The sequence below is a fragment of the Nicotiana tabacum genome, chromosome 24, assembly GCF_000715075.1.
Source record: "Nicotiana tabacum cultivar K326 chromosome 24, ASM71507v2, whole genome shotgun sequence".
NCBI classification, from domain to species: Eukaryota; Viridiplantae; Streptophyta; class Magnoliopsida; order Solanales; family Solanaceae; genus Nicotiana; species Nicotiana tabacum.
Genome location: NC_134103.1, coordinates 55,075,492 through 55,102,287, shown reverse-complemented (window position 1 = coordinate 55,102,287; position 26,796 = coordinate 55,075,492). Strand labels below are relative to the sequence as shown.

At 38.0% G+C, this 26,796-nt stretch overlaps 1 protein-coding gene across 1 annotated transcript in view; it reads left to right on the top strand.

Annotated features, from left to right (window-relative positions):
• The first annotated feature begins 670 nt into the window (after window positions 1-670).
• LOC142178154 (uncharacterized) overlaps window positions 671-26,796 on the top strand; it is a 67,469-nt gene continuing 41,343 nt past the window's right edge. Inside the window, exons 1-5 of the mRNA XM_075247481.1 lie at window positions 671-1,933; window positions 2,392-2,640; window positions 3,088-3,723; window positions 3,841-4,645; window positions 4,772-5,042. Of these exons, the coding sequence (XP_075103582.1) occupies window positions 671-1,933; window positions 2,392-2,640; window positions 3,088-3,723; window positions 3,841-4,645; window positions 4,772-5,042 (3,224 nt within the window). The remainder of the gene's footprint in view (window positions 1,934-2,391; window positions 2,641-3,087; window positions 3,724-3,840; window positions 4,646-4,771; window positions 5,043-26,796) is intronic.

The window sequence follows — 26,796 nt, the reverse complement described above, 5'->3', positions numbered from 1 at the left end:
TTTAAAAAAATTGCTTGCTCTCTAGGAACTTTCTTTTGTATCTAATTTGTTTCCAAAAACTATCAAAGGAAACAAGAAGAGGGGATCCCAGATTTCAAAGATAAGACAAAAATTCAATTCTTCTTACTCTTTCTAATCTAAATATATAATCATTTCCTTTTTGTTCGTGTCTTGTTTCAACCGAGTCTAATAGTTCTAGGATTTGGTTCTTCTTTCATTTGTTCCCCAAAAATCTATATTTTACTACTAAGAACTTTATACGAGTTGGGTTTAACTATAAATCTACAAAGTATTTCGTTCAAAGGTTATTTCGAGAGAGAAAAAAAGGCAAAGTATGTGTGTGAACAATTGAGGAAAAATTCAATTTTCTGATACAGTTTAATTATTTAAGATGTCACATACAGGTAGTGATGATGAACGAAGGGTTCTTCAAGAAGCTGAAATCAAAGCAAGAAATGATTTTACCTTGCAAGCTATGCATCAACAATTCGAAAGGTGGAATTTGCAACTCTAAGAGATGAGGGACACCATTGCTAAGCAAAATGATACAATAGCTGAACGTAGAAGGGAAAATAATGTTAGGCCCCAAGATAGGAGAAATGTACCCCTTGCTCCCATTGTAAATCAAGAAAACCCAATAGATAATTTTAATGATATCGATTTTGATAGGATGGGAAGAGATAGGAGGGGACAAAGAGGTAGAGTAGAAGATGATAATATAAGCAGTATAAAGATGAAGATGCCATCTTTCAAGGGAACAAGGGATCCAGACTTGTACCTTGATTGGGAGAGAAAGGTTGAAGCCATATTTGACTGTCACAACTACTCTGAGGGTAAGAAGGTTAAACTTGCTATTGTTGAGTTTTCTGATTATGCTGCTATTTGGAGGAAAAATCTTGCTAGGGACAGATTGCAAGAAGGACAAGCACCAATTGCTACTTGGGCTGAGATGAAGAGGGTGATGAGAAAGAGATTCATACCATCACACTTTCAAAGAGAGCTACAACAACGCCTTCAAACATTGAAGGAAGGGTCCATGTCTGTGGATGAGTACTTTAAGGCTATGGATATGGCTATGATCCAAACTAATTGTATGGAGGAAGAAGAGGATACAATGGCTAGGTTTTTAAATGGTTTAAATAAGGAAATAGCTGATGTAGTAGAATTACAACAATATGTAACAATAGATGAGTTAGTTGATTTGTCTGTAAAGGTAGAAAATCAAAATACAAGAAAGCAAGCTAGCTCATGGAAAGGTCGGTCAAACACCATCTCCAAGAAGCCATGGTCGAATCAAGAGATGAAGAATTCTTCTAGACCTCAAGAAGACAAGGACAAAGTTAAATTTGAGAACAAAGAGGGAGGTAAAATCTTTAACCCTAAACCTTTTACACCTTCTAGTTCTATTCAGTGTCATAAATGTAAAGGAAGGGGACATATGATGCATGAATGTCCAAGTAGAAGAAACATCATTCTTAGAGAAGATGGAGGATATGAGAGTGAAAAAAGTGAGGGAGAAGAAGAGGGAGATGTGAGTAATGATGATGATATAGAACTACCTAATGATGGCATGATTGGGGTAGTTAGGAGGATTATGACTATCAATTTGGGAAGCAATAGTGAAGAACAAAGGGAGAATATATTCCATACTAGGTGTGGGATAAAGGGGAAAACTTGTTCTATGATCATTGATAGTGGTAGTTGTGCTAATGTGGTGAGTTCATACTTTGTGGAAAAATTGGGACTTGCATGCATGAAACACCCTACTCCCTATAGACTCCAATGGTTAAATGATAGTGGTGAACTAAAGGTAAACAAACAATGCATGATTTCATTCAATGTTGGTAGATATGAGGATGATATTCTTTGTGACATAGTCCCTATGCAAGCTTGTCATATCTTACTGGGTCGTCCTTGGCAGTATGATAGGAATGTTTTTCATGATCGAAGGAAGAATAGATATTCTCTTGAGCTAAATGGCAGGAAATTTACTCTTGCACCTTTATCTCCTTCTCAAGTGTTTGAAGATCAAAAGAGATTAAGGGAAACAATGGGAAAACCAAGGGGAGGGATAAAAAGTGAGCTTGAGGAAAAAGAAAAGAAAGGAAGCCAAGAGTTGGAAAAAAAGAGAGATGGCCGAGAGAAAGAGAGAGAGGGCAACAATTTGAGAGAAGAGATAAAAAGGGGCTTGAATGAGAAAATAGAAAGTCTTGGTGAGAGGAAAGAGGCTAAAGAAATAAAAAAAAAGAGAGTTTTTATGTAAAAGCCAAAGAGTGTTTAAATGCAAGAAAAGAGGGGTTGCCCATAATACTACTTACTTACAAAGAAGTTTTGATTAATTCTGAGTTACTAACTTCTTCTTTGCCAAGTAGTATTTTTTCTCTTTTGCAGGATTTTGAAGATGTCTTTCCTGAAGATATTCCTAATGGATTGCCACCTTTACGTGGCATTGAGCATCAAATTGATTTTGTGCCTGGATCACAAATCCCAAATAGGCCTGCTTATAGGAGTAATCCAGAAGAGACAAAAGAGCTTCAAAGGCAAGTTGAGGAGCTGCTTGAGAAAGGCTTTGTGAGAGAGAGCATGAGCCCTTGCTCTGTTCCCGTCCTATTGGTACCCAAAAAGGATGGAACTTGGAGGATGTGCATGGATTGTAGAGCAATCAACAAGATAACGGTAAAGTATCGCCATCCTATTCCTCGTCTTGATGACATGTTGGATCAATTACATGGATCCAAAATCTTTTCTAAAATTGATCTAAAAAGTGGTTACCATCAAATTCGAATGAATCCTGGAGATGAATGGAAAACTGCTTTTAAGACCAAATATGGGCTTTATGAGTGGTTAGTTATGCCTTTTGGCTTGACTAATGCACCTAGCACTTTCATGAGATTAATGAATCATATCTTTAAGGATTTTCATGGAAAATTTGTTGTGGTGTACTTCGATGATATCTTGATCTTTTCTAACACTTTAGAAGAGCATGTAGAACACCTAAAATAAGTTTTTGAAGTTCTTAGAAAGCAACTCTTATTTGCTAATCTTAAAAAGTGTACTTTTTGTGTGGATCGTGTGATTTTCTTGGGTTTTGTGGTTAGTTCTAAAGGAGTTGAGGTTAATGAAGAAAAAATTAAAGCAATAAAAGAATGGCCAAAACCTAAGAGTGTAACTGAAGTTAGGAGTTTTCATGGACTTGCTAGTTTTTATAGGAGGTTTGTGAGAGACTTTAGCACCATTGCTTCTCCTTTAACTGAAGTTATTAAAAAGGATAAGATTTTTACATGGGGAAAAGAACAAGATGATGCTTTTAACTTGTTGAAAGAAAAGTTATGTTCTGCTCCATTGTTACAATTGCCTGATTTTTCTAAATCTTTTGAAATTGAATGTGAAGCTTCTGGCAAAGGAATAGGTGCTGTTTTGATGCAAGATTCTAAACCTATTACCTACTTTAGTGAGAAGTTGAGTGGAGCCACATTGAACTATTCCACTTATGACAAAGAGCTATATGCTTTGGTAAGGGCTTTAGCCACATGGCAACATTACTTGTGGCCAAGAGTGTTTGTCATTAAAACTGACCATGAATCCTTGAAATGCTTGAAGAGTCAAGGTAAGCTTAGTAGAAGGCATGCTAAGTGGGTTGAATTCATTGAAACTTTTCCTTATGTAATTTCTTACAAACAAGGGAAAGAGAATGTTGTTGCGGATGCACTTTTAAGAAGGTATGTCTTAGTTTCTACCCTGACTTCTAAATTGATGGGTTTTGATCAAATCAAGGGACTTTATGCTAATGATGTTGATTTTGGCAAGATTTTTGCAGATTGTAAGTTGGGTCCTTTTGAGAGGTTTAACCTCCAAGATGGGTTTCTCTTTAAGGAAAATAAGTTGTGTATCCCTAATTGCTCTTTACATGAAGTATTTGTAAGGGAAGCACATTGTGGAGGGCTTATGGGTCACTTTGGAGTCCCAAAGACGCTAGACATACTTGCTGAAAATTTCTTTTGGCCAGGAATGAGAAAAGATGTTGAAAGAATGTGTGCACAGTGTTTGGAATGTAAACAAGCTAAATCTAAAGTGTTACCACATGGTCTTTACACACCACTACCTGTTCCTACTTCACCTTGGATTGATATTTCTATGGATTTTGTGTTAGGTTTGCCTAGAACAAGGTATGGTAAGGATAGTATATATGTTGTGGTAGATAGGTTCTCCAAAATGGCTCGTTTTATTCCTTGTTTAAAGACTAATGATGCTTCACATGTTGCTGATCTTTTTGTAAAAGAAGTTGTCAAATTGCATGGTATACCTAGAACTATTGTTAGTGATAGGGATGCTAAGTTTTTGAGCCACTTTTGGCGTGTATTTTGGGGGAAGTTAGGCACTAAATTGTTGTTTTCTACTTCTTGTCACCCACAAACTGATGGACAAACTGAAGTAGTTAATAGAACCTTAGGAAACATGTTGAGGGCTGTTTTGAAAGGTAAATTAACTTCTTGGGAGGCTCACTTACCTATTATTGAATTTGCTTACAATAGAACAATCCATTCTTCTACAGGTATGTCTCCTTTTGAGGTTGTTTATGGTTTTAATCCCTTCACTCCCCTTGATTTATTACCATTACCTACTAATAATATTGTTAATCTTGATGGTAGGACAAAGGCTGATATGATGAAAAAAATTCATGAACAAACAAGGCTTGCAATTGAGAAGAAAAATGAGCAAACTGCCTTGAGAAAGAATAAGGGTCGAAAACAAGTAATTTTTAAACCTGGAGATTTAGTTTGGGTTCACTTTAGAAATGAGAGATTTCCCTACAAAAGGAAGTCAAACTTGCACCCTAGAGGAGATGGCCCATTTCAAGTCCTTGAAAGGATTGGAGACAATGCTTACAAGCTGGACCTACCTGGTGAGTTCCAAGTAAATGCTACATTCAATGTTGCTGACTTGTCTTTGTTTGATGTAGGATCGAATTCGGGGACGAATTCTTTTCAAGAAGAGGGGAATGATAGCATCAAGGACAGGGATAGAGTTTTGGAAGCTCCAAGGCCATTTACAAGATCTCAAACTAAAGAGTTGCACTCTAAGGTTGCTGGACTTCAATGGCAAATAAAGAAGCTTTTAATTGTAGAGGAAGAGCTCAAGCCCAAAGTAGATGAATTATCCAAGTTTTATAATTATTTGATGATCCAAATTGAAGTCCAAGAGGAGGAAGATTGGACCACCAAATCAACCCTTGAACTCCACCAAAGGGGCTCAAAATGAGCTTAAAAGAGGTCCAAAAGGGGGTGTTTCAAAGGGAGCCCAATTGGAGTCCAAATCAATGGCCCAAACTAGTAGTTTTAAGGTCCAAATCTGCCCCAAAGGGATTTGGCCGCCCCCCACCTAATTGTAATGACTTTTCTTACTCCTTAGCAATCACCCTACCTAATTGTAATGACTTTTTATACCTTAGCAACCACCCTACCTAATTTTAAGGACTTTTTGTGCCTTAGTACTCCTATAAATAAGGAGTTCTTCTCATTCATTGAGACACTTCATTATTGATTAAGTATATCATACTTTGAGAGTTCTTTTGAACCTTTGTTACTTGTGCTTTAAGATTTATCTTTCAACCTTTACTAGTTCATAGTTCAAGGTAGTAAGATTACTTCTCTATTGTGATATCTTTGATTCCTTTGTGGTATTCTTAGAAGGCGATTAATACTAGTTATTAATTGTTGTCTCAAGTTATTCGTAAAGCGGTCAAGATCCGAATCTATTGTTTTGATTTGCTTTTAAGTAAAGGCGTTTGATTTCTTCAATAAATCAAGACGTTGTTGCTTTGATCTTGTCAAGTCTATAGAACTTGCGTTCTTGGAAGTTCTTGGAATTCTTTCCTTGAATCTTCCCATATCCTTTATTTTCTGCTCTTTAGTTCTAGTTGCTCAATTCCTTATTGTTATTGCTTCCGCATTTACTTTTTAAATTCTTACTCTAGTTTGGATTCCCGACCTTGTCGTTATCACTAAATATCAATATAATGCTGGGCCGACAAGGCCGTCATAACTACTACAGCTGGCAAACCAACAGAATATACATAAAAGGCCTACAAGCCCAAAATACTATACTAACTGACAGGATATGTCTACAAGCCTCTATTGATGGATATACTGTGATCAGAATAGGTCCCCGACCTACTCATATCATATATACATATATACACAAGATGTACATAAAGCTCTAGGCCCGACAACTCTGAAGGGAATGGAGCTTACCGATCAAGCTGAACTCGGGAAACACCTAATGTGGAGGTCTACCCATCTGTCTGTCTGAACCTGCACGTGTGAAATGCAGCGCCCCCAGAAAAATGGACGTCAGTACGAAATAATGTAACGAGTATGTAAGGCCATATACTAAAAGCTGAAACTGAACTGATAATATAATAACTGAAAGTAATTAGGAGTCGAAGATAATATGAAGATATGGTCACCTGCTGATATTGACTCAACTCTCTCAATATAGTAAGTAAAATAGCTATCCGACCTTATAAGGCTCGATATATATAACTGCTCTGCCATAGTAGGCTCGCTCATAGGCGCTCAACCACAATAGGCTCGGTGTATAACTTACCATCTGATCAGAGGTTTTCCAATAGAGGCCTGCCCATCGATTATAGCTCGATGGTAATGAAAATACTGTAATACTGTACATATAGGCTTGCTGCTCTCTTGACTAGAAGAAAACAATACTCAATTAAATATGAAGTCCCGATAAGGAGAATACTGTAATTTATGAGACTAGCATAATGTATATAAATTCGGGAGTATGAACTTCTCTTTATGCCTCGTTATCAAACACATGTAATTACGAGATCATGCCAAAATGAAAGAAGGGCTTAGCCTTAACATACCTGAGCCGGTTCTCTAGACAATCCCTCTAATACACGTCAATTGCGACAACATATAATCAGCAAGATCGGAGTAGGGAAGAATCCGTATGATATTCTTGAGAAAGATTGCACTGTACTCCTTTAAAATTCTAACACCTCACGTTGCTAAGATGCTAAGAGATCTTGTTTTGAATTTTGTTTCAAGAACATTACGTTATTAAGATGCAAACTCTTTGTTTTAATTTGTTGAAACCTTCATCTCTCACGATATAGAGACATCAACATCTCACTTACTAACTTAGGAATATCTCTTATAATTTTGTGGGTTGTGGGCCCCACTTATGCATGACTTGGCCAACAATAATTCCTCCAATTTTGCCACCTTTCAATGTGGCTTAAGAGTCACTTAAATGATCATATGTTGCTGCCACGTTGGGGATTCTTAAGCTTATCCACTCATTTTCTTAATTAACTAGTTAATTCTCCACTAATCCAATAATTACCCAATTATTCACATAATTAAGAATTATCTCAAATTACTTAAAATACTACTCACTTTTAACATACTTTGTACACCTTACTATTATGGTCATGTGGTACCTTGTATGGCACTAGTCCATAAATACCGGGTATTATAGCTCGGACCGTATTTTATTCCAAATTGTCAAATTTCAACGAAACTCATTTTCTTCAATTTTTTTACCCTCTCACCTTCACGAATTTACTTATCCCTTATTTGAAATAACATAATACTTATAATCCCAAAATAATCGCATTCCCGAGCTTACGTCGATTAACTTACGACGAAACTTTAACGTACAAAAATACTGGATGTAACATTTCATTTTCGAGCTTTCATCAATTTATTTATGGTGTAATTTCACGTACCAAAAAAAGGTTGTAACAATTGGTTTCTGGGATTCTCTGACAGGTGGATATGCCCATTCATATGGGAGACTCTGGCAAAATTTTTGAAAATTTACGGAGTTAACCAAATTTTGAAATAGCTCGTGTGTGTGAATTCGCATTTGGGCCATATTGGTTGCTAATGACGGGTTCTAACCCTCATTCGAAGATAAATGATATTAAGTGGGGGAGAATGTAACGACCCGATTTGTTATTTTGAACATTTATGCTTGATTTGTCATAATACTTCATATGATGTATTATGACCAAGTTTGAGTTTTTGTATTCGACCTCGGAACGGAGTTTTGATGATTCTGTTAGGTCTGGAACGTGATTTTGGACTCGGGCGTATGCCCGCAATTTAATTTGGATATTTCTAAGATGTTTTAACGTCGTTTCTTCGAGTATAAGTGGTATCACATTAAGCAAATGAGCTCCAAATTCAGTTTTGATTAAAGCATTAGATCCATATGGAAATTACAGAGCCATAGCAAAAATAATCGTCGAAATCCGGACATCGTATGAGTGAGTTATGCCTATTTCCGGGAAAAATAGAAACGATTTCCCATTGCCAGTGCCCAAGGTAGTGTGGGGCACTATCCCTAGCGCCGGGAATCTTGATGTATTGGAACCAGCGACACAGGCAGCGCCCCATGCCACATGTGGCGCCCGAAATATTATATACTTATTTAGGGGTTCATTTTTTCCCATTTCTCTTGGCCGAACTTTTTGGTTTTCCTCCACTCTCTCAAGACTTCCAACTCCCCCATACACAAGGTGAGTAATCCCTACTAATTTGGGGTTTCATTCCATCAATTCCACCCTAAAACTAACTCAATCCTCCATAAAATACATAGATTTTCAAGAAATTTCTTCAAGAACTCAAAGGAGGGTTTTGCAAGATTTCATCCAAAAGGTAATCCTACACCCTTAGACTTACATGCGGATATATTATGGGAATATGAGTATGAATTAGGTATTTGAACTTATGGTATAGTGATTGGAAGCCATAAGTTTCCAATTTAAATACATAACCATTGTAGAGATTGAAAGGTGATTATTTGATGGAATTTTATTGGTTGGGTGTGGATGGATGGTCATGTATGTGATGTTGGAAGTTATGAATTGTTTAAGAATGATGGTGGGATAAATTATTGGTAAATGATAGTAGTTGGATGAACTAATTCTATGGTTAAGAGGTGTAGAGATTCATGCCTACTAGGTGTTTGATAAAAGGCCTAAATGGCCTAAATTATGGAATTTGTTACTAATATTGGTCTCATTGGATGTTGTTATTGTAGCTTGAAATTGCTTAGTGTAGTGGATCATTGTAGCATCATTAAGGGATGAATTTGTGGTATGTTGGCTAAACTCTTCTCTTAAAAATTGAACCCCACACTATTCTTGTATGTTTCAAGTTGTTCACCACGATTCGATTATTCCGAATAAGCTTTGTGACAAGAGGTATATGTTCCGTCCGTGTTCCAAAAGTTATTGTTGTGTTGTGTTACTGTCGTGTTCAAAGCATGGATTGAATATCTAAATATTATAACTTCAAGTCGTGTTTCAAATGAAAACTATGATGTTAAATTGTGTAGAGATTGTGATTGGAATTACACCTGCACCCACATATATTGGGGTGAGGCGGCAAGGCTGCTTTGTGTAGGGTCTTGGTATTGTGGAATACACCTCCACCCATATATATTGGGATGAGGCGGCAAGGCCGCTTTGTGTAGAGTTTTGGTATTGTGGAATACACCTCCACCCGCGTACATTGGGGTGAGGCGACGAGGCCACTTTGTGTAAAGTTCTGATACTGTGATTGCACCTCCACCCGCATGTATTGGCGTGAGGCGGCAAAGCCACTCTGTGTAAAGGTAGTTGTAGAGAATCCTCGACTGGAAATTTATAAATGTTATCGAAAGTTCTTAACAAATCTTTTAACTTTTATGGCTATCAGAGCCCTATGATTGTTACCATAATTCATCATATTCATGTTGTATTTTCAAGTTCTTGAATAGATATTTTGGTTTTCATGCTAGTACTATTCGACAAGTACTAACGTCCCTTTTTTCCGGGGCGTTGCATCTTTAATGGATGCAGGTAGTTCCACAGAGGAGGATATTATCCGGTGATAGCGGTGCTCATTCTTCCCAGCTAACTTGGTGAGCCCCATCTCATTTCGGGATTGTTCATCTTTTGTTTCGTATGTGTTATCGTGTTTTGAGGTATAGTCGGAGCCTTATTGCCGGTACTATCATTGTACTCTTTGGTATCTTTAGAGGCTCCATAGACTTAGTATGGGTTGTATATGGGTATTGGGAATGTTAAACAATTTGTGTTGTGATTGAATCACTTGTTCCACTTGAAACCATGAAGGTGGGTGTGTGTGTTTTGAGACTTATTAAATGAAGTAATTAATGGTAATGAATTTGGTATTGTCTACATGATCTCTTTTCAGTGTTTGATTAATGGAGTGCATCTCCTCTTTATCCATGGATGAGTTTGGGTAGAAAAAAATCTAATAGGCTTGCTCGACCGGGTTCACTCGGTTGAGCGCCGGTCGCACTCCCCGAGTTTGGGGCGTGACACATGCAGAGTCTCGCACGGTGCCATCTTGATACTAGAATGGTAGTTGTTATTATGAGCAAACTCAATGAATAGTATGTGATCATTCCAATTACTTTTAATATCAAGGACATATCCTCAAGTGTTTTTGCCCAATTTCTGCTTTAGTCTGTGCCAGATATGCGGTGCGCAGATCAGCTCTGCAATAGTAGTATGGACCACAAAAATGCCTTATACTTCCAAAAAATTTATTCAACTCCCAACGCGTTGTTCAACCAAAAAAGTTTGAGCCGCGATGAGCTTGCTCGCCACGAAGAATCTATACAATCATCCTCCCCCGCTTAAGATCATTCGTCCTCGAATGAGGGCCAAAATCCGCCATTAGAAACCAATGTGACTCTGTTACTATAATGCACACCAATAATTCCAAACTTTTTACTAACTCCACAAATTTCCAAAATGTTCGCCAGCGTTCCCCCTGTAATTGGGACTATCCACCTGTCAGAGAATCCCATAAACCAACCCTAACAACATATACATGAACCAATTACGCATCATAACATAAAAACAATGGCAACATTGGCCTTACGAGCAGTATATCATCAAAAAGGAATACCCTTAACATCAACTGTACAAATGATACATAATTCATAGAAGGTAATCTCTTAGCATTTTTATAGAACACAACTTTATAAATACGTGGTTATTCAAACAAAGAGGGTATTTCTTCTTCATTTCTTCTTGGCCTCCCAGGTGCCTCTTCAACTTGTTGGTTCTGCCATAGTACTTTCACGGAGGTAATTTCTTTATTTCTCAACTTACGGACTTCCCTATAAAGAATGGCAACTGGAATTTCTTCATAAGTCAATTCTTCATTAACCTCAATAGTCTCAACCGGAACAATAAGCGACGGATCTCCAACCACCTTCTTGAACATGAATACATGAAACAACGGGTGCACTAAAGACATCACTAGAGGTAGTTCTAGCCTGTAAGCAACCTGACAAATCCTTTGAATGATTCTGTACGGTCCAACATAGCTCGGACTCAATTTCCCTTTCTTACCGAACCGCATTATACCCTTCATAGGGGAAACCTCCAAGAATACCCAATCATCTTCTTTGAACTCCAAAACCCTTTGATGAACATATGAATAGGACTTCTGACGACTTTAAGCAGTTTTCAACCGTTCTGTAATGATATTAACCTTTTCCATAGCCTGATGCACGACGTCTGGCCCAATCAAATCCCCTTCCCTAATCTCGAACCGCCCAATGGGAGATTTACATCTCTTTCCGTATAAAGCCTCTAACGGTGCCATCTTAAGCTAGCATGATAACTGTTGTTGTAGGCAAACTCTATGAGAGGCAAATGATCATCCCAGCTACCCTTAAAGTCAAGAACACAAGTGTGCACCATATCCTTAAGCGTCTAAATAGTCCACTCAGCTTGCCCATCAGTCTGCGGGTGAAAGGTTGTACTAAGATTCACCTGAGTACCCAAACCTTGCTGAAATTTCTTCCAAATATTAGTTGTGAATTGTACCCCTCGATTTGAGTTAATAGAATCTAGAGTGCCATGCAACCTAACTATTTCCTTGATATATAATTGAGCATACTGTTATGCTGTGTTGGTAGCCTTAACAGGTATGAAGTGTGCTGATTTCGTGAGTCGGTCCACAATCACCCAAATCAAGTCAAACTTGCGAGGCGTGCGAGGTAGTCCCACTACAAAGTCCAAGTTGATCATCTCCCACTTCCACATTGAAATTCCTATGTTTTGTGCCAACCTACCGAGCCTTTGGCGCTCGGCCTTCACTTGCTGACAATTTGGACATCTTGCCACAAAGTCTGCTACATTCCTCTTCATATGTGTTCGATCTGCGATGAGTTGTGTGGCCCACAAAATGATTATGCGGTCGCATAATGGAATGCATAATGGTTGAAAAGTTTTGCCTAAATTTGTGGTTCAGTCTGTGGAAGATATGTGGTCCGCAGATCAATTTTGCAACTACAGAAATGCCCCGTACTTCCAAAATTTTTCTTCAACTCCCCAACTCGCCAAGTCACGTCGCCACACTTCGGAGAAACTGGCAGGTTTATAGGTCAGGTTGCGAGGCAGTCTTCTCGCAATCTATTGAGAGTTACAGGGAGATCTTTATATGGAATTAAAGCCCCATGTGTCTAGTTTCCAACGCTTCAAACCGTTTGCCAAAAAGATTTTAGAGTAGAGAGATACAGGCATCCGCGCTTGCACCGCTCAAGCTGCCAAGCAGGCAGCTTACCCACTTGCTTGGAGAATTGAGGCGGTTAGCTTATAATTGATATTTTCCCTTATATCTCGTCAATATACAGAAAATACTTACACCAAAACAATCTCAAGCACTCCAAGGCTGTTCCATGAAATTCCAAGCCAGATCAACACCCCTTTCATGAAATGAAGAAGCGATAACAGTAGAACGATCCCTCTAACGTAAGTATCATTATACCACCTATCTTTTTCTTTGTAGTTTGATTATTGGAAGGTACTTCATGGTTAGGAAAATAGCTACTTTCTTTATTTAAGCTTTTTAAATCTCAAGAAAGGTTGATAAATTCATTTCCTAATCGTTAAAACTCACGGGATGGTGATCGGAAGCCGTGAGTTCGATTTATTCCACTTGTAGTGGACTGTTTTGTAGTCCACACATGTTGGCCTCTTGTGCTGCTGATTTATGGAGTTTGAAAGGATAAAGGGTGTGTAGAAACGCCACATGGGCTAGGAAAGTGGGCTGGTCGCTCGTCGTTGCAATTTCAGGCTAATTGATAACTTGTTGATTGAGTGTGTTATGGTATATTTGCGCTTTTTGTTGTATTAAAGGTCCCGAATTGTAGTTAGGTTATTTTTGAGTTACTGATTGTATTGTGTTATTGTCTTGCCTATAGTAGGCTTGAGGAAGCAGTAAAATCAGGGGAAATACTGCCCATTTTGTTGAAGATTAATTTACTTTCGTTATATAAATGAGAGAGTCATTTGTAGCTTGATAATAGTTTCACTATCATTGTTGTATATTAAGGTGCAGTGAGCTGAGTTTAGCATTGTTACTGGACATATTTCTATAAGGTATGTTAAGGCTACCCTTTCTTTCCTTTTGGCATGATCCATATGATACAAACGAAACGAGCAAACGCACAACTTTCACAAATGACTATATTCTTATAAGTACTAGGGGTGACAATGTTCTTGATTCCCCAGGTGTCATATTATTATATCGTCTGTTCATGGGTCTCAGAAAATACGTAAGTTGATAATGTTTATTTCATCATATTAACCGAAGGCATATTGATCATATGACATGCCTGGAGATCTTATTGACTTTATTCTTATGCATTGCATTCATTTATACATGTACATCGACCCATGACCAGATGGTATTATATACGCGTATATTATATCTATATGGGGTATGGGGAAAGGTTACCGTATTATATACGCACCACCACCTGATAAGTTGGTATACATTGATGATTTTGCTCACAGAGGCCGAGATGATATGTTGGGATGCCCTCACAGGCTTGATGATGTTATGTACGCATATACCTATGAATCATATGACATTTATACGCACATGCATGACATTAAAAATGTTTCATTATTCATAGAGCTATTCAGACTTACAGGTTGAGTACTTTACTCCGTGTTTCTTTCATGCCTTACATACTCGGTAATTTATTTGTACTGACGTCCCTTTAACCTGTGGATTCTGCGCTTCATGCCCGCAGGTCCCGATAGATAGGCTGGCAGTCCTCCTAGTAGGCTATCAGCTCAGCGGAAGGTGTTGGTGCACTCCACTTGCTCCGAAGTTGCCTATTTGGTTAGTATGTTTAGGAATTGTAAGCTTCTTGATAAGGAGCCCTAAGGCATGAATATCTATCCACCCATATGGTAAAAATTAATAAGAGAATCAAAAGGTAGATACAAGTTTCAACAAGTAAAATAAGCAAGGTGACGAAGGGTATGAGGTACCCAGTTAGTGAAGATTATCAATATTTACAATTCAGATAGAGAAATATAAGTATTTTGAGTTACTTTCAACAGTAACAGAGATATATATAATTAGCCACACCCATCTCAGTTATGCACTATGGGAGCTAACAAATATAGGTTAAGAGAAGGATAGGATATGAGGATCCAGCTGGTATTAGAGTAACCCAAAATGGTGGATGGATTGTTATCATTAGCTAATTTTTCTGAAGGATAGTGCAAAGGTGGTAATAGAACTCCTTGTGAGATACCCAGATGCTGCACTCTAGATCACAACAGTCAGATACGAATATTAGAATATTCAGAAATTTTAGAAGATATGTAGTGGAATCCTAAAAGGGATAAATATTTACCTTAGTATGACGCCCGCCCCTAGGAAAAGGGAGAATTTTAGGCAACCCAGAGAGCCAGCGAGATAAAGCAAGGGGAGCTAAAAGTGAATGAATGTTTTGTTGAAGTTTTTAGAATAAAGTGATAGACATAAATATTAGTCAGAGAATAAGAAAAGAGTAAATGAAGCTTATAAGTAAGATGTAATAAATGGGTGATGACGGTAAATTAAAATATGACAGAGTCTATAGTCATGTGAAGGAAAAGACAGCAGGTGACATGCCCTGAGACAATAAAACTGTATAAGCCATAAAGTCATACCCTTATTTCGAGAAATGAGTTGGTGACTTGAAGATGATCACCAGAAGGCTAAGTTAGACCCCCGGAGTAACAAAAATCAGTATGGGCTAGTGAACAAGATAAACTGAACATAAATTAGGGATCAGAAGATTTGATAATAGTTGGCATCATGATAATTTCAGAGATAGCATTCCGGCAATAATAGAATGGACAACAAAAGAATAAACTTTAAAGTTCATTCAGGAAGACGCTTCCCTAAAGCAAGCACTGTGAGCAGAGTTAAGCTTAAAGGACTAAGTGTACCAGATACACTAGGTGCCACCCTTGTGCATAAGGAATTCAGTTATCTCTGGTACATAAGGGTAACTGTAAGGCCAGTGAGGGTTATTGATGATGTGAAAAGATGCCAAAGATGAAGAGGTAAAGCATCTATAGGTAGATAGTTATAGCACTAAATCTTAGTACTCTCATAAAGGGTCACCAAGTCACGTCCCCGCACTACGGAGAAACTTGCAGGTTTATAGGCTAGGTTGCGATGCAGTTTTCTCTCAATCTATTGAGAGTTACATGAAGATATTTATATGGAATTAAAACCCCATGTGTCTATTTGCCAACGCTACAAACCATTGGTCAATACAATGTGGAGTAGAGAGATACAAGCATCCAAAGTTGCACCGCTCAAGCTGCCAAGCAGGTAGCTTACCCATCTGCTTGGAGTATTGAGACGATGGGCTTATAAGTGATCTTTACCCTTATATATCGTCAATATACAGAGAATACTTACAAAAAAACACTCGCAATCTCTCCAAGGCTGTTCAAAGAAATTTCAAGCAAATTAACACCCCTTTCATGAAATCCAGAAGCGATAATATTAGAACGATCCCTACGACGTAAGTATCATTATACCGCCTCTCTTTTTCTTTGTAGTTTGAGTTTTGGCAGGTACTTCATGGTTAAGAAAACACCTACTTTCTGAATTTATGCTTTTTAAATCACAAGGAAGGTTGATAAATTAATTTCCTAATAGTCAGAACTCACGAGACGGTAATCGGAAGCCGTGAGTTCGATTTATTTCACTTGTAGTGGATTATTTTGTAGTCCACTCGTGTTGGCCTCTTGTCCTGCTGATTTATGAAGTTTGAAAGGATAAAGGGTGTGGAGAAATGACACATGATCTAGGATAGTGGTCTGGTCGCTCGTCGTTACTATTTCAGTGTAACGACCCGGCCGGTCGTTTTGAGTATTACAACCCCGTTTCCCCATTTACTTCTCAAATTGTACTTTACAGTTATTGTGTGAATTGCCGGGGTAATTGGTTCGGGTCCAGTGAGGTTTTTGAAGAAATTGGAATATTTAGTTCCAAGGTTTAAAGCTTAAGTTAAAATAGTGACCGGATGCGGACTTATGTGTAAACGACCTCGGATTCGAATTTTGATGATTCCAATAACTCCGTATGGTAATTTGGACTTGGGAGCATGTCCGGAAAATTATTTGAAAGTCCGTAGTGGAATTTGGCTTGAATTGCCAAAAGTTGAATTTTTGGGATGTTTGACCGGGGGTTTGACTTTTTGATATCGGGGTCGGAATCCAATTTTGGAAATTTGAATAGGTTTGTCGTGTGAAATGTGACTTGTGTGCAAAATTTGAGGTCAATCGGACGTGATTTGATAGGTTTCGGCGTCGTTTGTAGATTTTTGAAATATGGAAATTTATTAGGCTTGAATCCGTGTGTAGTTCGTATTTTTGAGGTTGTTAGTATGATTTGAGGCCTCGAGTAGGTCCGTATTATATTATGGGACTTGTTAATATAGTTGGTTGAGGTCTCGGGGGCCTCGGGTGAGTTTTGGATGGTTAATGGATCAAATTTGGTCATAAGGAAATATTGGGGCTCCTACCTACTGGTGTGATCGCACCTGCAAAGCTTTTGATCGCAGGTGCGAAGCCGCATGTGCGCGAGATCAGTCGCAGAAGCGGCCAAGTATGGAACTGGGCAGTGCTCGCAGGTGTGAGGAATTTTCCGCATCTGCAAGGCTGCAGGAGCGAAGGTGTTGGCACAGATGTGGACTGGGGCTGGCGTGAGGCGACCGTAGGTGCGAAGGGGAATGCGCATCTGCGAAGCCCGCAGATGCGAGAATAGCGCCGCAGATGCGAGATTTTAGAGGGCCGGCTGTTTCAGCAGGCGCGCATTTTTGTCCGCAACAGCGGATGCGCAGGTGCGAGTGCAGGCACCGCATGTGCGGAAATGCCTGGGCAGTGTTAAAAATGAGGGTTCCGAGAATTTTTCTCATTTTCGGATTTTGGAGCACGGTTTGGGCGATTTTGGAGAGTAAATTTTCCACACAACTTGGGGTAAGTGTTCTTAACTCCCTTGTGGTTATATTCCATGAATTAATCTTCATTTTTGGTGTAATATTATTGAATCTTCAAGAGAAATAGAAGGAAATTTCTATAATGTCACAAAATGAAATTTTCAAGTTTGAATACCGATTTGGAGTCGGATTTGAGTGAAATTAGTATGGTTGAACTTGTAATTGGATAGGTTATCGTATTTTGTGAGTTTCGTTGGATTTTGAGACGTGGGCCCCACGGGTAATTTTTGAGGCGGAATTTCAAATTTTTGAAAAATATTAGTATTTTGATATGGAATTAATTCCTATAATTTCTGTGGGCTGAATCAAATTATGGTGACTAGATTCGAGCCGTTTGGAATTTGTTAGGCGCAGAATGGAATTTCTGGAGCATTGCTTAGCTTGCTCGACATTGGATTTGGCTTGTTCGAGGTAAGTAACTCTTCTAATCTTGGAGTTATGGGTATGAACCCTGAATATATGTATTTTGTGAATTGTTGGGAGTTGACGCACATGCTAGGTGACGGGCGTGTGAGCGTGCACTATAGAAATTGTGACATAGTTATTTCTGTGGAATTTGTAGTTAAATAATCTTGGCATTTTCCATGCAGTTTTATGAGTTAAAGATATTGAGCTGCAAAGCATATTAAAAATCATGTTGAGGCTACGTGCCAGTATTATTGGGACCCCCAGAGGTCATATTGCTGTGAATTATTTGTTTTAAATTGAAAATTCATACTCAGTCATATTCATTTCATTGCATATCATATCTCAGTCTCTGTTGTTATTTATTGATATATCATATCATTATTTTTGGGCTATTTTTCATGACATTGTGAGTCCGAGAGACTGGAAAGATTAATGACTGAGTGAGGCCGAGGGCCTGATTTGTGAGGATATTTATGGGATCGGGCTGCACGCCGCAACATGTTGCATATTTATGGGATCGGGCTGCACGCCACAACATGTTTGATATCGGCCGAGGGACTGATTATGAGGATGAGTGTGGATCGGGGCTGCCCGCCTGCAGCATACTTTATTATTATAGCACGTGAGTTATCCGTGTAGCACGTGAGCTATCCGTGCAAATTATAGCGCTTGGGCTGAAGGAGCCCCTCCGGAGTCTGTACACACCCCCAGTGAGTGCAGGTACCTATTGAGTGCGAGTGCCGAGTGTTGAGTGACTGGGAGACATGAGTGATTGTGAGGTATGCCCGAGTGGCAAGAGTGATTGTGAGGTATGCCCGAGTAGCAAGAGTGATTGTGAGGTATGCTCGAGTAGCAAGAGTGATTGTAAGGTATGCCCGAGTGACAAGAGTGATTGTTAGGTATGCCCGAGTGGCACGAGTGACTGTGAGGTTTGCCCGAGGGGCTGTATATGAGTGATGCTCTGCCCGAGGAGCTGTTTATGATTTTATCACTAAGTTGCATCGCATTGGCATGCACACATGACATGCAGGCATAGAGATGTATTTTTCTTCATTCTGTACAACATCACATCATTCATAATTTCTCACACATTTTGACAGATGGGCATAGTGATGTATTTGTTTTACACGGGTTATCTAGAAGGAAAATGAAACATATTATTTATTATTGAAAAGATTTTTGGAGAAATTTATTGTTTTCAAACTATTCATATTATTGGCAACTTCGGCAAACGATTTGTGTTTACACTGATGTATTTGAAAGAAAGAACTACTATTTTTGAAATTATTATTTGGATGATTATTTTATCCTGAGTTACTTCTGGTATTATTTGCTTTATGTTGTTATGGTTTGTTGTGGACTATTGATTTTGGACCCGACCTTGGTGGAAGCTCGTCACTACAATCAACCTACGGCTAGGTTTGTTACTAACTCAGTACATGGGGTCAGTTGTACTGATACTACACTTCTGCACATTGCGTGCAGGATGTTGGTTGTTGTTGCTGTGCTAGATGGTTGCGGGATTTGAAGATGTACCTGTGTTCCTGTTGTAGCTGCCTCTTGTTTAGGGTAGCCTTAGATCTATAAAAGCTCTGTTTATGTATTATTCAAACAGACTATGTATTTATTTCATTTCCGCTTTGTATACTTTATTCTTAGAAGCTCATGATTTGTACTACCAGTTCTTGGGATTGTATAAGATCAGGATCTTTATTCACTTAAATTGCTTTAATAATTATCATTGAAATTGGTTAGTTGGTAATTGTCTTACCTAAAGGGATGGGTTAGGTACCATCACGACTAGTTGGATTTTGGGTCGTGACATTCAGGCTATTTGGTAACTTGTTGATTGGGCGTGTTATGGTATATTTGGGCTTTTTGTTGCATTAAAGGTCTCGAATTGTAGTTAGGTTGTTGTTGTCTCGTCTATAGTAGTGTTACACCCCATGTTTTCGTACATGAAAGTACGCCATAAGTAAATTAATATAAGCTCGGAAATGAGATGTTACATTCCGCATTTTCGTACGTTAAAGTTTCGTCGTAAGTTAATCGACGTAAGTTCGGGAATGAAAAGTATTTTGAGATTATAAGCATTATGCTATTTCAAACAAGTGATAAGTTAATTCGCGAAGGTGAGAGGGTAAGCTAATAAAAAAAAAAGAGTTCCGTCGAAGTTTTGCAATTTTTGGGTAAAATATGGCCTGAGCTAAAATACCCTGTATTTATGGACTAGTACCATACAAGGTATCATATGGCCACGATAGTAAGGTGTACAAGGTGTGTTTAAAGTGAGTATTATTATAAGTAATTTAAAATAATTCTTAATTATGTGGATAATCGAGTAATTATTGATTTTAGTGGGAGGTTAACTAGTTAATTAGGGAGTAGTGGTTGATTAATTACAATTATAGGATAAGATTAAGCCCCCCAACACGTGGCAGCACCCCATCACTTATAAAGATACTCTTAAAGTCTTGCACATATGTCACATTTTGAAGGAGTTAAAGTGACTTGATTTCCTACAACTAATGAAATGCTTATTCCTTAGTAACCAAGGATTAAAGATCAAGAATGGAATTCAATCTCTTAAGGAGTGGGCTGGCCGTGAGTTTCCATCTTCCTACAACTAGTTTGATTCATGTTTCATCAATATGAATTCATATGTTGCCTTAAAAATCCAAACTGAATCTCTTATAGAAGAGTGGCTGATCGTGAGCTCTTTAAAGAGCAAAACAAATCCGTACCAAGAATTAAAAACGTCGGTTGATTGATTTTGTAAAGCGTAAGTTGCAAATTCTACGAGAATCGGTTCAGGTATGTTAAGGCTATCCCTTCTTTCTTTTTGGCATGATCTAAATAATACAAATGAAACGAGCAAAATACGCAACTTTCATAAATGAGTCTATTCATAGAAATACTAGGGGTGTCTATATTCTTGATTCCGCATGTGAATTATTATTATATCTTCTGTTCATGGGTCTCAGAAAAATACGTATTTGATAAAGTTTATCTGAAAGGCATATTGATTTTTATGACATTCCGAAAAATCTTATTAACGTATTTCTTATGCTTTTCATGCATTTATACATGTACATTGACCCATGTGTGTGTGTGTGTGTGTGTGTGTGTATATATATATATATATATATATATATATATATATATATATATATATATATATATATATATATATATATATATGGGATATGGGAAAAGGTTACGGCATTATATACGCACCACCACCTGATCAACTGGTATACGTTGATGATTTGCCCACAGTTGCCGAAATCATATGATGGGATGCCCTCCGTGGATTGATGATGTTATGAACACATATACATATGCATGGTATGATATTTATACGCATATGAATGATATTATAAAAATTAAATGATTCACAGAGCTATGCAGACGTACATGTCGAGTCTTTTACTCCATGTTTCTCTCATGTCTATTATTTACTAATTTTTATTCCTTACGTACTCGGTATATTATTTGTACTGACATCCTTTTTGCCTGGGGATGTTGCATTCCATGCATGCAGGTCTCGATAGATAGGCCGAGAGTCCTCTAAGTAGGCGATCAGCTCAGCTGAAAATGTGAGTGCACTCTATTTGCTCCGGAGTTGCTTGTTTGGTTAGTGTGATTTAGATGTGTATTGTTTGGTATGGCGGGGCTCTTTCCCGACCTTTATGACAATTATGTATTCTTAGAGGCTTGTAGACAGATGTCATGTACATAAAAGATTATATGGCCTTGTCGGCCTATGTTTAGTATACGAGTGATCATTTTGGTCTTACAGACCCGTATGTCTAATGTATAAGTTGGTATTACATGTTTTGTTCTAGTCATCCTACGACAGCCTTTCTGTCTCATTTACTTTTGATAGCATGATACGAAAAGATACGTTATGTTGGTATTCGGTTGAGTAAGGTACCGAGTGTCCGTCGTGGCCCATCGGTTTGGGTCGTCAAAAGTGGTATCAGAGCAGTTCTGTCCTAGGGAGTCTACAAGTTGTGTTTAGTAGAGTCTTGTTTATGGGTGTGTCGTGCACCACACTTATAAGCAGGAGGCTACATGCCATTTAGGACTGTCACTCTTTCTTCTTACTCTAGATCGTGTGGTAGAGCTCAGTTGTAAGAACTCAACTTCCTAAACTCTATCTTATTCATAATACGACGATGCCTACATCCAGAAAGACGGTTGATAAGAGGTATAGCTATGGAAGAATTGAATCAGAGGAGCTCAATTTTTGCATCATGCTTATGATGGATAAATATGAGATATTCAGCAAGTCATGTATGTACTAAGATGTGTAAGCTTCTGGAAAAGGAGCCCTAAGGCATGAATATATATCCACCCATATGGTAAAAAGCAACGAGAGATTCAGAAGGTATCACAAGCTTCAACAAGTAAAAGAAGCAAGATGAAAAAGGGTATGAGGTATGGGGCTCATGAAGATTATCATTATTTACCATTCAGGAAGGGAGATATAAGCATTTTGTGTTACCTTTAATTGTAACAGAGGTATGTACAATTGGCCACACCCATCTCATTTATGCCCTATGGAAGCTAACGGAAGTAGTATAAGAGAAGGACGGATATCAGAATCCGGATGGGGTTAGAGTAACCCAAAATAGTGAATGGATTATTTGTGTCAGTTGACATTTCTGAAGGATATTGCAAATGTGATAATAGATCTCCTTGTAAGATACCCATATGGTGCACTCTAAAATAGTACAACTAAATATGAGTACTATAAAGATGGGCATTGGAATCCGGAAGGGATATTATCTTAATGTGGCTCCCGTCCCTAGTAAAGGAAGAATGTTAGGCAACCCGAAAAGCCAACAGATGAAGCAAGAGGAGCTAAAAGCAAAAGAATGTCTTGTTAAAGTTTTCAGAATAAAGTGATAGACAGAAATATTAGCTGGAAAATAAGAAGAGAGATAACGAAGCATTATGAGTAAGATGTGATGCATGGATGGCAACAGTAGAAAAAAAATGACAGTATTACAGAGTCTATAGTCGAGTGAAAGAAAAGACGAGAGGTGACAGGCCTTGAGACAGCAAAATAGTATAGGCCATAAAGTCTTACCCTCATTTCGAGAAATAAGTTCGTGACTCCAACGCGACTACCAGAAGGAAAAGTTAGACCCCAGAATAATAGAAATCGGTATGGGCTGGTGAACAAGATAATCTAAACATGTATTAGGGACTGGGTGATTTGATAATAGTTGTCATCATGGAAATTTCATATTGCGTTCTGGCGATAATGGAATAAACAATAGAAGAAGATTCATGAGAAATTTAGAGAATGGTCATTCAGGAAGACGCTTCCCTAAAGCAAGCAATGTGAGCAAAGTTAAACGTAAGGGACTGTATGTGCCAGTTGTACTAAGTGTCACTCTCGCGAATAAGGAATTTTATTATTCTTGATACAGAAGGATTGCCGCAAGGCGAGTAAGGGTAATCGATGATTTGAAAAGATGCCAAAGATGAAGAGGTAAAATATCTATAGGTAAATCCTCGTGGATCCAACTCCTAGTACTCCCCTAAAGGGGGGAATATGGAGTGATATGGCATTAAGTCAGAATTGAGTGGTTCTAGTAACTATGGATTAATAAAGGAAGAATGTGATAAGAATGTGAAAGGGATAAGTCCAGAACATTATCCAAACACGACGTCGAGAAGAGGAGGTAAGGGTTCCTGCCTGAGATGTTATTGATAGATAAGGAGCCAGCGCGGGACGTAAGTAAGATAAAGGAAATGACCCATGAAAGATTACGCAGAATATTGATATGAGAGAGATAATGAGTAGTTAGTAGTTGATTCAGGAAGAGCCTAGTTATGGCTACACAAGAGGATACAGACGAAGTAGCGGATCGTGCAAGATAAACATAGTAAACTCCAACATAGTGAATTCAGCCTCGCAGTTATGACAAGGTAATCCTTGAGAACTATTCAGATAGGAATTGGGGTAGTTAAAGGCACTGTATGAGTGTTACGGAAATAAAAGAGAGTTCCACCGGGAAGACAGTCAAAACTTCAGTTCACAAGCAACCGTACGAGCATATGGGTGTGGAGGTAAGTAACTAAGGATAATTACAAGTGAGCACAAACATCAAAAATTCTATCGGGAATACGATGTAATAAGCTCACAACTTTACAAGAGTCAGAGGGTCCTCCCTAAGTACTACAATGAAAGACTAGCTGAGAAAATAAGAAAAAAGTCTTCAATCTAAGCACAATGACCTAAATAGGAAATGGTCTTATAACAACAGTTTTACAACAACATTGTATGCACTCCATAAGAAAATGGCACCTATCGTGGCTAAGGAATGGGAAGAAAAATTAAAAGTAATATTCGAGATCATATGAGTTGCATGAAAATTTTGGCATACGTGGGAACTAAGATAAGCTAAGTATGCATGCAACAAGTGGAAAAAAATGATGACCAGGAAAAGTAATTGCTTGCAGTTAAAGAAAGTTGAGAAGGAATGAAAGGAATTATTCGATCAATGATCCATAGTTAGTTACGTTATGAATGCACCTAAGAGTTCGGAGTTTTATATATGCAACATATATGTTGACAATCATACATACGTAGAAGACTCCGATATAAGATAAAAGAAAGAATTGAGCCCAGGGCATAGACAAAGGATTGAATTGTTAGGAGATTGAATCATGGATATTCCATAGTGCCCATGAAATTCTAAAGTAATAACTAATACCAGGAGCCACAGATCGGAAGATAGCTTAAGCCTACACGAAGGTTGATTATAAGGAAGAGGAAACTAAAGAGTTATATCAACTAAGTAAATCATGAGTCTGATTATTGGACCCAGAAAATTAAAGACTTCGTGATTGAGAACATTGTAGGATCATTCTTAATATCAGAGGTACAAGAGAGATGGTCTATGATAAAGTCAGTTAGAAGAGTACCAGCCTCAAAAGAAATCAATATGAAGCTCCCACCAGAGTGTGTATGCACCAGAGGTGCAAGTATTATAATAGAGCTTCAAGTCGCGGATATGAATTATACCTATGTGGAAGGGAGGTCATGAAAGAGATAGAAGATGTGATGCAAGATTTTAAGGTAAGTAAGGTAAAGGTGAACAACGTACGAGATACTCAAATGCAGAAGATCGTGAATAGTCCATACTTCGGATAGAAGGCTAGAAGCGCTGGGATTTAGTATCCAAGAATGGTAGCGATGTTTTCAGTGGCGTATCTTCCATCCTATGGGTTCTAGGTATTGATAAGTTTAGGCTTATTGTTGTTCTTGTTATTCTAAAGGGTCGGGTTTCACAATCTATCTCTTGTTTTTAATTCTCTACCAAAGGCGATTAGTTCTTTGTTAGCTAATTGTTGTTGTTAGGATTCAACTTCAAGAATAGACTTCTTGAATTCAAGAAACTCTTTCTTGAATTCAATCTATCTTTAATTTTCCGTTATTTTTCTGTTTCTTTATTTTCTTTTAGCTTCCGCACGTTTTTTGATTTTCTTTAGTAATTCTTGGACCCCTATCATGTTGTTATCAAGAAGGTAGGCCCGGCAGTAAAGAGATGTGAGGACACCGGATTTTGGGCTCCCCGACAAAATGCAACAAGGCTGGAATTGGGCCTCAGTTCACTAGGAACTCGGCGGCCCGAACAGATGTACATGTCAAAAGAATAAGAAAGTCATTATATATATTATTCAATATATTCAGCATATTCTAATTGTAGATCACACTCTGATGTACATGACACATACACAAAAAGATAATTGAAACACGAATATGATTAATACTGTAAGGGGGAAATTGTATATTATTGTGGTGGCTTTACTTAGCAAATAGTTCACATTGGAAATATTTTGTTGTTATTAAATATTAAACCCTTAAAGAACTGAATGTGTCAATGAATTAAGAGCTAAGGAGGGAACCCTACTCGAGGTCGATGCTTCTTTTGGATCCCCCGACACATCAAAGTTCCCAAGGGACTCAAGGCCCAGGGCAATTCTTGTGCCGATGAGGGTAGCTCAACCTAGAGCCGAACTCCTCTCCTAAATACCCTTAAACACTAACAACATATTTTTCCTACGAGGTTAAGTGCCAATGAGGCCCTTCCACTTTAAAATAAATACTAAAGTATTACTTACCACAAAATATATACTTTCCTCTTAACAGACTAACACAAGAGAATATATATTACTTTTGACACTAAGTAAAGAATACATATCAAGCAAACCTAAAGGGCTGACTTCAGAACATATGTAGATGGAAAACGAAAGTTTTATATCATACTGTTGTAGGGGTGAATCATTAAGGGACAACATATTTCAGAGGCGGGGTAAGTTAGGTAGTGACCTCATATAAGCAGGGGAACTTTGCAAATTATAGAACTAATTACAGAATCAAATCAACATGTTAGTGAAGAGAGGAAATGGAAAATATTGTATCAAAACAAATTCAACTCAAACATAAGTTTAGCTTAGTATATAAGTACGAAGTGACCATGTTTCAGCTCCTAAATTCATTATAATAGTATGTCTGAGTCCTACTTTCATGAAAGACAAGTTGATGATAGATGCATGCAAGCTTTACAGAATCAGCAGTGGCTCAAAGATATTGAGGACAATGATATACTGTACAAGTTTTGAATTACACATGTATATGAACATCTCAACTACATGGACAAGCAAGCTGTGTTATACAGTAATTACTTTTTGACTTTATTCAAACAAGATCATGACCTATTATATGAAAATGAAAGAAGCTTATCCTTAACATAATGTGTACAATAAAGGTTCATGAAAAAAAGCAGGCAATTTAGTTCAAACAGGATAGTTTCCAACAAATTCATTTAATAGTTTGGTGTGATCATGAGAATATCATGGTGACAGTCCAAAAATTACCCCTCAGGGTTGGTAGATACAACTATATAGAAGGAGAGTATCTAAACATCTAGATTCTTTCACCTTAGTTAAGTGATATGGACTTGTTGAACTTTCAGATGTATCTCAGTTAGGATAATCAAATAA